The 14,907-nt window shown below is 44.0% G+C and overlaps 1 protein-coding gene across 9 annotated transcripts in view; it reads right to left on the reverse strand.

The window, feature by feature from the left end:
* LOC137095106 (ran-binding protein 3-like) overlaps positions 1-14,907 on the reverse strand; it is a 286,433-nt gene that overhangs the window by 113,895 nt on the left and 157,631 nt on the right. For 7 of the 9 annotated variants that reach the window (XM_067461370.1, XM_067461368.1, XM_067461372.1 and 4 more), the window contains one exon: positions 2,901-3,017. The exons of 1 other annotated variant lie outside the window; for it this stretch is intronic. In XM_067461370.1, coding sequence (XP_067317471.1) covers positions 2,901-3,017 — 117 coding nt within the window. The remainder of the gene's footprint in view (positions 1-2,900; positions 3,018-14,907) is intronic. One more of the 9 variants, XM_067461366.1, reaches the window with a different exon arrangement.

Genomic DNA, 14,907 nt, shown 5'->3' on the forward strand with positions numbered 1-14,907 from the left:
CAAATGGTTAGTAGAAATAGAGAAGTACGGAGAAGTAGCAGGCCTAAAAATAAATAGGGATAAAACGCAAATCATCATTAAAAATATGAATGAGGAAAAGAAAAAAAGGCTACAAGAAAGGACGGGAATAAAGGTGGCCACAAAGGTAAGATACCTAGGAATAATAATTTCTCCCAATAATAATCAATTGATTAAAAAAAATCAACAAAAGAAATGGGCCGAAATAAGAAATAAACTACTGAAATGGTCACAACTTAATCTTTCGCTCCTGGGGAGAATAGCAATAGTAAAAATGAATATATTGCCTGATGTCCTCTTTATATTTCAAACACTCCCGATTCTAAGAACAAATAAGCTAATATAGAAGTGGCAGAAAGAGATAATAAAATTCATTTGGAACAACAAGAAGCACAGAATAAGCGCGATAAACTTGATAGACAACAAAGGGAGAGGAGGCTTGGCTCTCCCGGAGCTCCAACTATATTATGACGCGGCAGCATTGAGCTGGCTTAAAGATTGGACGCTGCTGGAAAAGGAGAAGATCCTAGCAATAGAAGGATTTGACATCAATCAGGGCTAGCACACCTATTTGTGGAGAGAGAGAGGTAAGAAAGAAAAAAGCTTCAAAAATCACCCAATAAGCTCCGTTCTCTATTCTCTAATCTTCACGTGGAACAAATACAAAAATATGCTGTACCAGAAAACCCCAATGTGGTTCTCCCCTAACGAAGCATACCATAAAAGGGAAATTCCCAAGAACATCTGGTTAAACTATAGTCAACTTGTAAACATTAAGGGACAGGAAATAACGTTAAAATCAAGGGAAGAACTGATACAGATAGACCCTAGGTTTCACTACCACCAAATAAGAGAAAACTTTAGAATGGACAAAATACTAGGCTTCGAAATCAAGAAGACCCTCTGGGATAAAATACTGATGACAGAAGCAAAAATAATAAGGAAAATATACAATCAACTTTTAACATGGGCAACAGAGAAGGACCAAATTAAAACCAACATGATAAACTAGGCACAAGATATAGGACACCCCATATCTTTGGCGGACTGGGAAAAAATTTGGAAAAAGAAAAGTGTGGAAAGGAAAAAGGCGAATTTCTACACATGTGGTGGAACTGTAGAAAGGTTAAAAGATACTGGGCACAGATACACAAAATGTTGGGGAAAAAATGTAGAAATAAAATTTGAACCTAAACCAGCAACATTACTATTAGGTATTCACAATCTAAAATTGGAAATGAATCAGGTAGAGTTTTTTTCTACCTGATAGCAGCAGCTAGGATGGTATTAGCAAAACTGTGGAAAACCAGATACCAACAATAGAACATTGGATCAGTAAAGTAATGGACATAATAAGTATGGACATTCTGACGCACAAAATTTCCCCTATCTATAAGAAACCTCAAAGAACAGACTTGAGTGCAGTATTAAAATTGATAAGGGAAAGAAACAAAGAGATGTACACAATAGACATCTAAAGAAAATCCAAAGATTAGACTAATAAAGAACAGGATGAACTCCTGGAGCGAATAGATAAAGTATACGTTAAAGGGTATTAAGAAACAAGAGTATTGAAATAAAGAGTAACACTGTATTAAAGACTTGAAATACTGTATGAATGATATGGAATGACGTATATAAAAACAATAAGATGTGAAGCCTTATAGGCGAATCCTGGAAGTACCTTTATCCCTGACCCCTTCCCACCCCTCTTCACCACCCTGACCCTCCTCCTCCCACACCTATGACCCGATAATCCCCCTTGAACCCTGTCAGTGTTTTAATGTATAAATGTATGTGTAACAAAACTAATAAAAGTATATTTTTAAATAGTTGTAAACTGCTTCAAGTGCAAAAGACAAAGATGAAATACCGTAAAAACACAATCCAGAGCAGAAGAGAACTGGCAAAAGAAGGCTCTCCGTAGACAGTTTCTGGCAAAAATTGAGAGCCAAATTGACAAAGAAAAATCATGGCTGTGGCTCACAAATGGAACTCTGAAAAAAGGAGACGGGGGGCCTGATTCTGGCAGCCCAAGAACAAGCCATTCGAACCAATGCCATCAAAGCCAGAATTGAAAAGTCGACAACAGATCCCAAATGTAGACTCTGCAAGGAAGCAGATTAAACAATAGATCACATCCTGTGCTGCTGCAAGAAGATCGCGCAGACAGACTACAAGCAGAGGTGTAACACTGTTGCTCAGATGATTCATTGGAACTTGTGCCACAAATACCATCTGCCTGTGACAAAGAACTGGTGGGATCACAAGCCGGAAAAAGTTAGAGAGAATGAACACGCCAAACTCCTCTGGGACTTCCGAATTCAGACAGACAGAGTTCTGGAACACAACACTCCTGACTTCACAATCCTGTTAAAAAACAAAAGTATGGATCGTCGATGTCGCAATCCCAGGTGGCAGCAGGATTGCAGAGAAACAAGTGGAAAAGCTGACACGATATGAGGATTTGTAGATCGATCTGCAAAGACTCTGGCACAAACCAGTCAAGTGGCCTAAAGACCTTGGCCTGCAGTTAAACACAATTGGCGCTGACAAAATTACCATCTAGCAGTTGCAGAAGGCCACCTTACTAAGATCTGCAAACATTATTCACCGATAAATCACACAGTCCTAGACACTTGGGAAGTGTCTGACGTGTGATCCAATTCAACAGCCAACAGAGTGTCTGCTGTGGACTCATCTTGTGGTGTTTCAAATAATAATAATAATAATAATAATAATAATAATAATTATTATTATTATTATTATTATAATGCAAGAAGAGGGAATGCCAGATGATAACAATGTACTTGCTTTTGGAATAGAAAATACTGCAGTAACAACAACAACAACAACAACAATGTTGCAATATGAAGACACACCTTGACTCGATCCCGGAGGTTTTGCCCAAAGACAAAGAACTGCTGTGCATTCATCTCAGCGTTTTCACATCTCTCAGCCTCTGAGGCATTGCTGGACTCCTTCAATGGGTAGGGCTTCTCCAGAGCAGAAGAGAAGAAAAGTATTAGTATTATTAAGATTAGTATTATCATCATAATCATCCTAGAGTTGGAAGAGACCCCAAGGGCTATCCAGTCTAGCCTCCTTCTGCCAGGCAGGAAGATAGAATTTGTTTGTTCATTTATTTCGCATATTTGTATCCTGTCCTCACTCCCGAGGGGAGACTCAGAGCGACTTACAGCAGGCAACCATTTGATGCCATAAACAATTTTATAATTAATAATTACAGTTAAAACAGTTAATTAAAACATTAATTATTAAGACGTTAATTTAAAATCACTAAAATCAATATAGAATTATCATATTGTTGTTGTTATTATTTATTTATTTATAGCATTTATATACCGCTTTTCTCACCCGTAGGGGGATTCAAAGTGGTTTACACATAGACAATGGCAAAAATTCAATGCCTTACAACTACAATATTAAAACCATAATTTAAACAGAAATCATATTAAGAAACAGCTATTAAAACCATAAAACAATCTCATCAGTCGAGTTGCCGTTCCAGTCCTTGTCCCACTAAAAGCTGCATACATCCATTGTCCGAAGGCCTGGTACCACAACTATGATTTTAATTTTTTTCTAAAGGTCAGGAGCGAGGGAGCAGATCTTACCTCCTTTGGGAATGTGTTCCATAGGCGGGGGGCCACAGCCGAGAAGGCTCTGCTCCTCGTCCCCACCAGCTGCATTTGCACTGTTGACGGGAGCATGAGCAGGGCCTCCCCAGATGATCTTAAATTGCGAGGTGGGACGTAGGGGCAGAGGTGTTTGGACAAGTAAGCTGGACCTGAACCGTATAGAGCTTTATAGGTCAAAACCAGCACTGCATTGGGCTCGGAGATGGACCGGCAGCCAGTGGAGCTGGCATAGCAGCGGGGTGGTATCCTCCCTGTATGTCACTCCAGTTAGTAATCTGGCTGCCACCCATTGAACTAACTGAAGTTTCCGAACCGTCTTGAAAGGCAGCCCCACGTAGAGCGCATTGCAGTAATCTATTCGGGATGTAACCAGAGCATAGACCACCGTGGCCAGATCAGACTTTCCAAGGTATGGGCGCAGCTGGTGCACAGGTTTTAACTGTGCAAAAGCTCCCCTGGCCACCGCCGAAACCAGGGGTTCCAGGCTTAGCAATGAGTCCAGGATCACTCCCAAGCTGCAAACTTGTGTCTTCAGGGGGAGTGTGACCCCATCCAACACAGGCTGTAATCCTATGCCCTGTTTGGTCTTTCGACTGACCAGGAGGACCTCTGTCTTGTCTGGATTCAATTTCAATTTGCTAGCCCTCATCCAGTCCGACATAGCAGCCAAGCATCGGTTCAAAGTCTGAACAGCCTCCTTAGTGACAGGTGGGAAGGAGTGACAGATTTGGACATCATCTGCATACAGATAACACCTTACTCCAAAACTCCAGATGATCTCCCTCAGCGGCCTCATGTAGATGTTAAATAGCATCGGGGACAGTACTGAACCCTGAGGGACTCGACAAGACAATGGTTGTGGAGTCGAACAGGTGTCATCCAGTAACACCCTCTGAGACCGACCCTGGAGCAACTGCAGACAAAAGATTAATGGACATTATAATGATAATTGGAACTTGGTCCTTATGCCAAATAAGCTGGTGATTATAAAAGTCCCTAAACCAGGAAAGATTTTAAGTTTAGAAGATCGGAAAAATCATGTGATAGGACTTATGAATAATGTTCTACCAGGGGGGTTGTACACAACGGACATTGACGAGATTGATTACTTACATAATGACTCAATGCATGTTGATGCCATAATCTCCTTTATCGACCCAAATATAGCTAAATTTGTCATAAGAGCTAGAGATTTATTTTCAAAACAAGGCATCAGGATAACAAGATTTTTCAAGAAGGTCTTCACTCAACGAGTCCCAGATGGTACAGTGAGATTTGAGGAACAGCAACCAGCACTTAAAGTGGGAAATGAACAATTGCTGAAATCCCACAAGGTTCAAGCCACCAGGCCAACAAAAGAAGAAAAAGGTGTTGATGGTCTGGGGAACTTTTTTTGTAACGAGGAACAATCACTGGTAGAGGCATATGCAAATTTGCCAAAAAAAAAAAGAGCAATGGGATATCCTAGAGAGGTTAGAGGCACTAAATAGCCATCTATGGGAAATATATATGGAAGGGCTATACCTCAATGAAGCAGAACACACTAATCCAAAGGAATGGCAAAGAGCAGCTCAGAATAGTGAAAAATGGTTGGAGATGAGATTTTTAGACTCTGAGGAGAGATTTGAGCCCTCCATTAAACACCTCCCACTGACCCCAGAGGTGAAAGTCGTGAAACCCCAAATTACTAATCCGTGTGTTACTCATGACAATCCCTGGGAGGCCCTCACGAGTATTGAAGCAGAGGACAAGGGACAAATTTCAAAAGAAGCAAGAATGTCAAGTACAAATTGTGGTTTGAAACATCCCCCAATCACGCAGTTCTTTCAACATGTGGTGCCCAGAAATAAAGAGAACATGGTAAAGAGAACTCTACTCATCCACTCAGAAATAGTGATATTCAGAAACTTAGTTACCAAAGGAGGACAGGAGAGCTATTAAATCTGACAAAGAGACAGCATGATAAGCTAGTAGAGCCTATGCAGGCTGAACTACACCCAACTGATCCTGGCTTGAATAACCATAGCCCAAAAGCCTCTGCTCAGACTGAACTTCTGCACATCGGTAATGATTCAGATCTATCGACACTAGCGGGACAATTACACCTGCTATCCTGGAATATAATGGGATGGACAAATAAGTTTCATGACGCAGATTTTGCAATTTATCTGCAACAATTCAAAATTATTTGTTTGCAGGAGACATGGGCCACTGTAACTAACCTACCTTCCCTTCATGATTTCAGAGCACATTCAGTTCCAGCAGTGAAAACAAGCTCAAAAGGCCGTAGTAGCGGGGGCCTTACCATATTTATCTCAGTAGATCTGCACGTGGACATTCAACCTTTGGATAGCTCCATCCCACAATATATACAGGCCCTCCTCATTAAGATTTTGGTTATGTAATCTGTATAAATGTCTATTTTCCACCTAGATTATCAAAAAATGGAGACCCTAATAATGTCTGGTTTAGACTATCTGAAACCCTCACCTGTTTGGAATGCCAATACCCCTCCACAAAGCTCCTCTTGTGTGGAGATTTTAATGCTAGAATTAGGATGGGTGTTAAACAGGTGGAAGGCACTAACTGCAGACAAGATGACCAGGTTATATCTGCTGACAGGGTCTCTCAAGATACCATCAGAAACAAGGCCGGTCTGAGTTTCTTAGAGATGCTCTCCTTGCATCAATTGCACTGCCTTAGTGGGACACAGTATGACATAACGCAACTGCAGTACCTCCAAGTCCCATTTTTGCAAGGTGTCCCAAAAGGATACCGTGGTTGACGGTATCAAAGGCCGCTAAGAGGTCCACCAGAACCAACAGGGCAACACTCCTCCTGTCTAGCTTCCAGCGTAGATCATCTACTAAGGTGACCAAGGCTGTTCCAGTGCCATGTCCCAGCCTAAAGCCAGATGTGCTGGATCTGGATAATCAGTGTCTACCAAGAACCCCTGGAGTTGCAAAGCCACCACACGTTCCATGACTTTGCCCAAGTAGGGAAGATTGGAGACTGGCTGAAAGTTGACTAATTGGGTGGGGTCCAGTGATTTTTTTTCAATAGCGGTTTTATAACAGCCTGTTTTAGGTTGGCTGGAATTTTGCCCTCCTGTAAGGAGGCATTAACCAACACCTTAACCCACTCTGCCAAACCCCCTCTGGCTTCTTTTATCAGCCAGGATGGGCAGGGGTTTAGGATGCATGTGGCAGGCCTTGCTTCTCCAAGGATCTTGTCCACATCCTCGAGTTGAATCAATTGAAAAGAATCCATTAAAATCGGACAAGCACGTGCTCGTGTTACATCCTCAAATAATGCTGTTAATGTGGCATCGAAGTCGGAATAGATCAGTGCAACTTTGTCCGCAAAGAACCGAGCAAAGCTTCACAGCGATCTGCCGAGTTGTCAGGGATCTCTCTCTAAGACGGATTTAATAGTCCTCTGACAACTCGGAACAGCTCAGCCGGACAGTTCTTAGCGGATGCAATATTGGCTGCAAGTAATGTTTTTTGTGCAGCCTTTATTGCTGCGTCATAGAACCTTAAAAAGGAATCTAGACGTGCTTGGACTGACTTGCTACACTTCCGGCGCTCAAGCCACCTCTTCTTTTGCTTCATCGCTGCCAGCTCCTCAGTGAACCAAGGAGCCGGTTTAGCTCGGTTACTCAAGAGGGGGCATTCTGGAGCGATCGTGTCTATGGCCCTGGTCATCTCCCTATCCCAGAGAAAGACCAGAGCCTCAACAGGGTCACTTATGGAGGAGGCGGGAAAATCCCTAAGAGCCGTCAGAAAACCATTTGGATCCATAAGTCTTTTGGGGCAGACCATTTTAATGGGTCCACCATCCCTGCGGAGATAGGAAGGCGCAATAAGTCTAAACCTGATCAGGTGGTGGTCGGTCCAAGGCAACGGACCGATGGTTAGCTTATCTACCCCACCACCTTCTTCCCATCCCTGACAGAAAACCAGATCCAGAGTGTGTCCAGCATTGTGGGTGGAACCTGATACTAATTGGGACAGGCCCATGGTTGCCATGGCAGCCATGAAGTCCTGAGCTGCTCCTGACAGAGTAGTCTCAGCTTGAATATTGAAGTCCCCCAGCACATGAGCCATTGAGACTCCAATGCCAGGCCTGAGACCACTCCGGCTAGCTCAGGTAGGGAGACTGCAGTGCAGCGGGGTGGTCGGTACACTAACAGAATCCCTATCCTGTCCTGGTCACCGACATTCAGGCCAACACACTCAAACATGGCAGACTGTGGGATGGGTCACCTGGTCGGGGGATAGAATCCTTATAGACAATTGGGACTCCCCCTCCCCGCCATCCAGATCTCGCTTGATGCTGCACGGAGTAACCTGTTGGACAAAGCTGGGAGAGATAACCCCCCCCCTCCCCAGCCTCATCCAACCAGGTCTCCGTTATACAAACCAGGTCAGCCTGTTCTTTAAGGATTAGGTCCTGGATATTTTATGCTTTTCCATTACCTGACCTGGCATTGAGCAGCACCACTCTCAATCTGGAGGGACTGCCATCCTGGGTACTCAGCTTAACTTTGTTGGGAGCCTGATTTAAATTTGTAAGAGATCTTTCACAAATTTTTGGCTGAATTGGTAATTTAGAATTTTCAAATGAAGGCCGCATTGGTAATTTAGATCTATCACTAATATTAGGCCACACTGATAATTTCCCTTTCCCACATCTTCCTCTACCAGTCACCATCTCAATGGGGGCTCCCCACCCAGGACCCACCCCCTCCCCCCTTTGGCTATTTCCCCCATCTCCAGTCCATGCTCTAAAGGACAATCCCTGATTTAAAACATAATTATTAGATATTAATATTGGTCTCCCCTCAGCACCTCCCCCCACCCTGCATTCTCCACCTCCCTCCAATTTGCCTTGATCTTTAGACAATGCACAAAGTGCTAATGCAAATATAAAGTGCCAAGTAAATAGCAGCAACATAGGTATAGTAGAAGACAGTATTCAATATAAAGTGCAGGGCAGGCTTCAAGTATATAAAGTGCAATGGGAGTCAATGTAAAATGCAGGGCAGGCCTCAAGTATGTAAAGTGCAATGGGATAAGGCTTAACATCACGGATAATTATAGCAGCAAAAATTAAGAGCAGCCATCTTATTAGCAGAAGGAACAGTCAACAAGGTCTATATTTTATGAAATAATAAGGATGATAAAATTAATTTGTGATGGACTTCAGATGTGATTTGTAGCAGTGATGTAATGAGAGAGCAGTTGTACTGGCCTAGGACTCAAACAACTGCTTCCCCAAGAGACCTGTGGAAGACCAGCCAGCATCATTTCGGGTTACAGTGGTCTTATCCCGTCCCAGTATAGCAACTCCAAATAACTATAGTCCTTGCTGCACCCAAGAATGGACAGGTCTATGAATGAGGGACTGGATATTATTATCATCTTCTTCTCCCTAGGGTTGGAAGAGACCACTAGGGCCATTCAGTCCAACGCTTTCTGCCAGGCAGGAAGATAGCCTATTATTATTATTATTATTATTATTATTATTATTATTATTATTAGCTGTACCCGGCCACATGTTGCTGTGGCCCATTGTGGAGAAATGGGAAAGAAAGAAAAGAGGATGAGCTGGTGTCTTGGTTATCAATACACAACTGAAGTGGCAAAGTGTCAACCTAATATAGGCCCCTTTTCAGTCTCCTCAAGGCCAAAGGGTTATATGGATGTGTGGAAGGGCCCTGGGTTACCCGAGTCCACATAACCCAGTTCAAGGCTATTATATAGGTATTATTATTGTTCCTGTTGTTGTTGTTATTGTTATTATAGACATATAGATATTTTATAGGCATATAAATATTATTATTATAGACACAAATATTATCAGTAAAGGTATATAGGTATTATTATTATAGTTGTTATTTTTTATTTCATATCAAAATTTTATTATTATTATTTACAGTATTTATATACTGCCTTTCTCACCTCTGGGGGGACTCAAAGCATTGCATGAATTAGTACAAAACTGATAAAAAATAGGAGCACAGGACTAAATGTCTTTTGAGCAAAAACGGGCAACAGATGTATGGATATTATTACAGACCTATAGATATTATTATAGGCATATAGGTATTATTATTATTATTATTATTATAGATATTATATACCTATTATTCTCCAGCAAAGGATCACCGCCTTGTCGGGGCGCTGGAGCTTGAGCACCTCAATGATGTCATGAGCGAAACCGTGAAGGGACACCCAAGACGGGACGGTTGTGGCAGAGAGGTCAGACCAAGCGTGATCCCTGGGGAAGGCAATGGCAAACCACTCCAGTATCCTTGCCAAGAAAACTAAATGGACCAGTACAACCAGAGATATGTCGGTATGCCATTGGAAGATGGGACTCCCTGGTCAGAAGATGGCCAAAATGCTACTGGGGAGGAGCAGAGGATAAGTTCAACTAGCCCCAGATGTGATGATGCAGCTGGCTCAAAGCCGAAAGGAAGGCTAGCGGCCGACGGTACTGGAGGTGAACGACGAATCCGATGTTCTAAAGATCAACACACCATAGGAACCTGGAATGTAAGATCTATGAGCCAGGGCAAATTGGATGTTGTTATTGGTGAGATGTCAAGACTAAAGATAGACATTCTGGGGGTCAGCGAACTGAAATGGACTGGAATGGGCCACTTCACATCAGATGACCACCAGATCTACTACTGCGGACAAGAGGAACATCGAAGAAATGGAGTAGCCTTCATAATTAATAAGAAATTCGCTAAAGCGGTGCTTGGATACAACCAAAAAATGACAGAATGATCTCAATTCAAGTGCAAGGAAAGCCTTTCAACATCACAGTGATCCAAATATATGCCCCAACCACAGCTGCTGAAGAAGCAGAAGTAGATCAGTTCTATGAGGATCTGCAGGAACTACTGGATAATACACCAAAAACAGACATTATTTTCATCACAGGAGACTGGAATGCCAAGGTGGGAAGTCAAATGACAACAGGGATCACAGGCAAGCATGGTCTGGGAGAACAAAATGAAGCGGACGCAGGCTGATAGAATTTTGCCAGGAAAACTCGCTGTGTATAACGAATACTCTCTTCCAACAACGTAAAAGACGGCTTTAACATGGACCTCTCCAGACGGTCAACACCGAAATCAGATTGACTACATCCTTTGCAGCCAAAGGTGGCGGACATCCATCCAGTCGGTGAAAACAAGACCTGGGGCTGACTGTAGCTCAGATCACGAACTTCTTATTGCCCAATTTAGAATAAAACTAAAGAGATCAGGGAAAATACACAGACCAGTTAGATATGATCTCACTAACATTCCTAGCGAATATACAGTGGAAGTGAAGAACAGATTTGAAGGACTAGATTTAGTAAACAGAGTCCCAGAAGAACTATGGACAGAAGTCCGAGACATTGTTCAGGAGGCAGCAACAAAGTACGTCCCAAAGAAAAAGAAAACCAAGAAGGCAAAATGGTTGTCTGCTGAGACACTGGAAGTAGCCCAAGAAAGGAGGAAAGCAAAAGGAAACAGGGATAAGGGGAGATATGCCCAGTTAAATACGCAATTCCAGAGGTTAGCCAGAAGAGATAAGGAACTATTTTTAAATAAGCAATGCATGGAAGTGGAAGAAGACAACAGAATAGGAAGGACAAGAGACCTCTTCCAGAAAATTAGAAACATTGGAGGTAAATTTCAGGCAAAAATTGGTATGATAAGAAACAAAGATGGCAGGGACCTAACAGAAGCTGAAGAGATCAAGAGAAGGTGGCGAGACTATACGGAAGATCTGTATAGGAAGGATAATAATATTGAGGATAGTTTTGACGGTGTGGTGAATGAATTAGAACCAGACATCCTGAGGAGTGAGGTTGAATGGGCCTTAAGAAGCATTGCTAACAACAAGGCAGCAGGAGACGACGTGATCCCTGCTGAACTGTTTAAAATCTTAAAAGATGATGCTGTCAAGGTGATGCATGCCATTTGCCAGCAAATATGGAAAACACAAGAATGGCCATCAGACTGGAAAAAATCAACTTATATCCCCATACCAAAAAAGGGAAATGTGAAAGACTGCTCAAACATCCGTACAGTGGCCCTTATTTCTCATGCCAGTAAGGTAATGCTCAAGATCCTGCAAGGAAGACTCCAGCAATACATGGAGCGAGAGTTGCCAGATGTTCAAGCTGGGTTTAGAAAAGGCAGAGGAACGAGAGACCAAATTGCCAATATCCGCTGGATAATGGAGAAAGGCAGGGAGTTTCAGAAAAACATCTACTTCTGCTTCATTGACTATTCTAAAGCCTTTGACTGTGTGGATCATAATAAATTGTGGCAAGTTCTTAGTGGGATGGGCATCCCAAGCCACCTTGTCTCTCTCCTGAGGAATCTGTACAAGGACCAAGTAGCAACAGTAAGAACTGACCACAGAACAACAGACTGGTTCAAGATTGGGAAAGGCGTACAGCAAGGCTGCATCCTCTCACCCAACCTTTTTAACTTGTATGCAGAACACATCATGCAATGTGCGGGGCTGGATGAATGCAAAGCTGGGGTGAAAATTGCTGGAAGAAACATTAACAACCTCAGATATGCAGATGACACCACTCTGATGGCCGAAAGCGAGGAGGAGCTGAGGAGCCTTCTAATCAAGGTGAAAGAAGAAAGCACAAAAGCCGGGTTGCAGCTAAACGTCAAAAAACCAAGATTATGGCAACAAGAATGATTGACAACTGGAAAATAGAGGGGGAAACCGTGGAGGCCGTGACAGACTTTGTATTTCTAGGTGCAAAGATTACTGCAGATGCAGACTGTGGCCAGGAAATCAGAAGACGCTTCCTTCTTGGGAGGAGAGCAATGTCCAATCTCGATAAAATAGTAAAGAGTAGAGACATCAGACTGGCAACAATGATCCGCCTAGTCAAAGCCATGGTATTCCCTGTAGTAACCTACGGATGTGAGAGCTGGACCTTAGGGAAGGCTGAGCGAAGGAAGATCGATGCTTTTGAGCTGTGGTGTTGGAGGAAAGTTCTGAGAGTGCCTTGGACTGCGAGAAGATCCAACCAGTCCATCCTCCAGGAAATAAAGCCCGACTGCTCACTGGAGGGAAAGATACTAGAGACAAAGTTGAAGTACTTTGGTCACATCATGAGGAGACAGGAAAGCCTAGAGAAGACAATTATGCTGGGGAAAGTGGAAGGCAAAAGGAAGAGGGGCCGACCAAGGGCAAGATGGATGGATGGCATCCTTGAAGTGACTGGACTGACCTTGAGGGAGCTGGGGGTGGTAACGGCCGACAGGGAGCTCTGGCGTGGGCTGGTCCATGAGGTCACGAAGAGTCGGAGACGACTGAACGAATGAACAACAAACATACCTATTATTATTATAGGGACTGGGAGGAAGGGTGGATTGTGAGGTGACTGAGGGAATGGGAGGGCTATTTTGTATGCATGGGAATGAGAATGCTCCTGATTGGTGGGAGACATCTATAGACACTCAGAGGACAACTGTTAATATATCATCGGACTCAGCTGACCGCAGTATGTGGCCAAGACCAATATCTTTTAAGGACAGACAACTTTGCGGTTGAGATTGCTGATTTAAGGATTAATAGAGGCAGATGGACCTCTAGGAGGGCGGTTTGTGAATCCCTAGCCCAGATCTTATCAAAGAGACCATCGGAAATAAGACTGAAAGCCATAACCTGGCTACGGAGGGACTATCAGTCGTTTGACCGCTCCACTTGTCTTTTAATTACACCAGAAGACAACCTATGGCTTGGCGAGCTGTTGACAATTTGATCTTGCCTAAAGGAATGGGGCATTATCATCAGAAGGGTGTTTGTGGACCCTCATGTTCGCCCCCTAGTTCACACAGTGGTACCTTCTCACTCTGTTCCACCAGGTCCCTGTGAAAAATCCACAAGTAGCTCCCCGGTTAGGGCCTCCCAACCTGGATTGTATCAATTCGAAACCCCATCTGTCCCAGTTGTCCCTACACAATCGACCACACTCTCCCGCTAAAGAACACTCCCCCTTTTCAGCCCACTCAGCTCCCTTGACGATTCCTTCTCCACCCTGTCATTGGAAACATCCCTACAGGTCATCCAAGGGAAGTTATATCCCAACCCCACTTCCTCAGTTGACTGACTGTAGAACCTAGTCACGTAGGGGGGGGGGAGGGGTTCCGGAGGAGGGGGGCACCATTCAGGTCATGTGGGGGAGGAGAATTGCTGGTCACCAACGGCCCAGGGAGAAGCGCAACAGAGTTCTTGCGACCCTGGAGAAGGTAAGAAGTGGTAGACTCCATGACAGACCCCTGGCCTTAAGGTTCTGCTGGTAAATCCCAGATCTGTCAATGGGAAGACCGCAGCCATCCAGGACCTGATCTTGGTTGAGGGAGCGGATTTGGCTTGCATCACTGAGATCTGGTTGGACAAGTTGGGTGTGATAAATCTCACTCAACTATGCCCACCTGTCTTCGGGGTGCACCAGCAGGCCAGGCTTGGGGGGGGGAGGGGTCGCAGTAGTCTTTTGGCAATCCATCGCCGTGGTCAGATGCTCTGTTCCGCAATCATCTGGGTTCGAGTGTGTCCACCTGGGGATGGGGAATCGTGATAGCTTGGGGTTTCTGCTGGTGTACCGCCCATCCCGCGACTCAGCAGTTTCCCTGCCTGAGGTAGCAGATATGGTCTCCAATTCGGTTTTGATCTCCCAACACCTGGTTGTACTGAGAGATTTTAACATCCACACTGAGACCTCTTTGACTGGTGCGGCTCAGGACTTCATGGCCACCATGACGACCATGGGACTTTCACAAATTGTATCTGGACCCACCCACCAGGCTGGACATATACTCGACCTAGTCTTTGTGGCGGACAGTGTAAGGGTCAGAGTGGAAGAACAAAACATCTTTCCTTTGTCATGGTCTGACCATTATCTGATCAGTTTTAGACTGTTTGCGACCGCTAACCTCCGCAGGAGTGGAGGACAAATTAAGATGGTCCGCCCCAGCAGACTGATGGATCCGGAGAGATTCCTGAGGAATCTTGGGGTTCTTCCTGCCATGGAGCTTGGCAATCCTGTCGACGCCTTGGTTGATCACTATAACAGAGAGCTTGACAGAGGGAGTGTGACCCTGTTGGTCCTCTTGGACATTTCAGCGACTTTCGATACCATCGATCATGGTATCCTTCTGGGACGGCTCTCTGGGATGGGTCTCGGG

Source organism: Anolis sagrei, chromosome Y (genome assembly GCF_037176765.1).
Source record: "Anolis sagrei isolate rAnoSag1 chromosome Y, rAnoSag1.mat, whole genome shotgun sequence".
Taxonomy (NCBI): Eukaryota; Metazoa; Chordata; class Lepidosauria; order Squamata; family Dactyloidae; genus Anolis; species Anolis sagrei.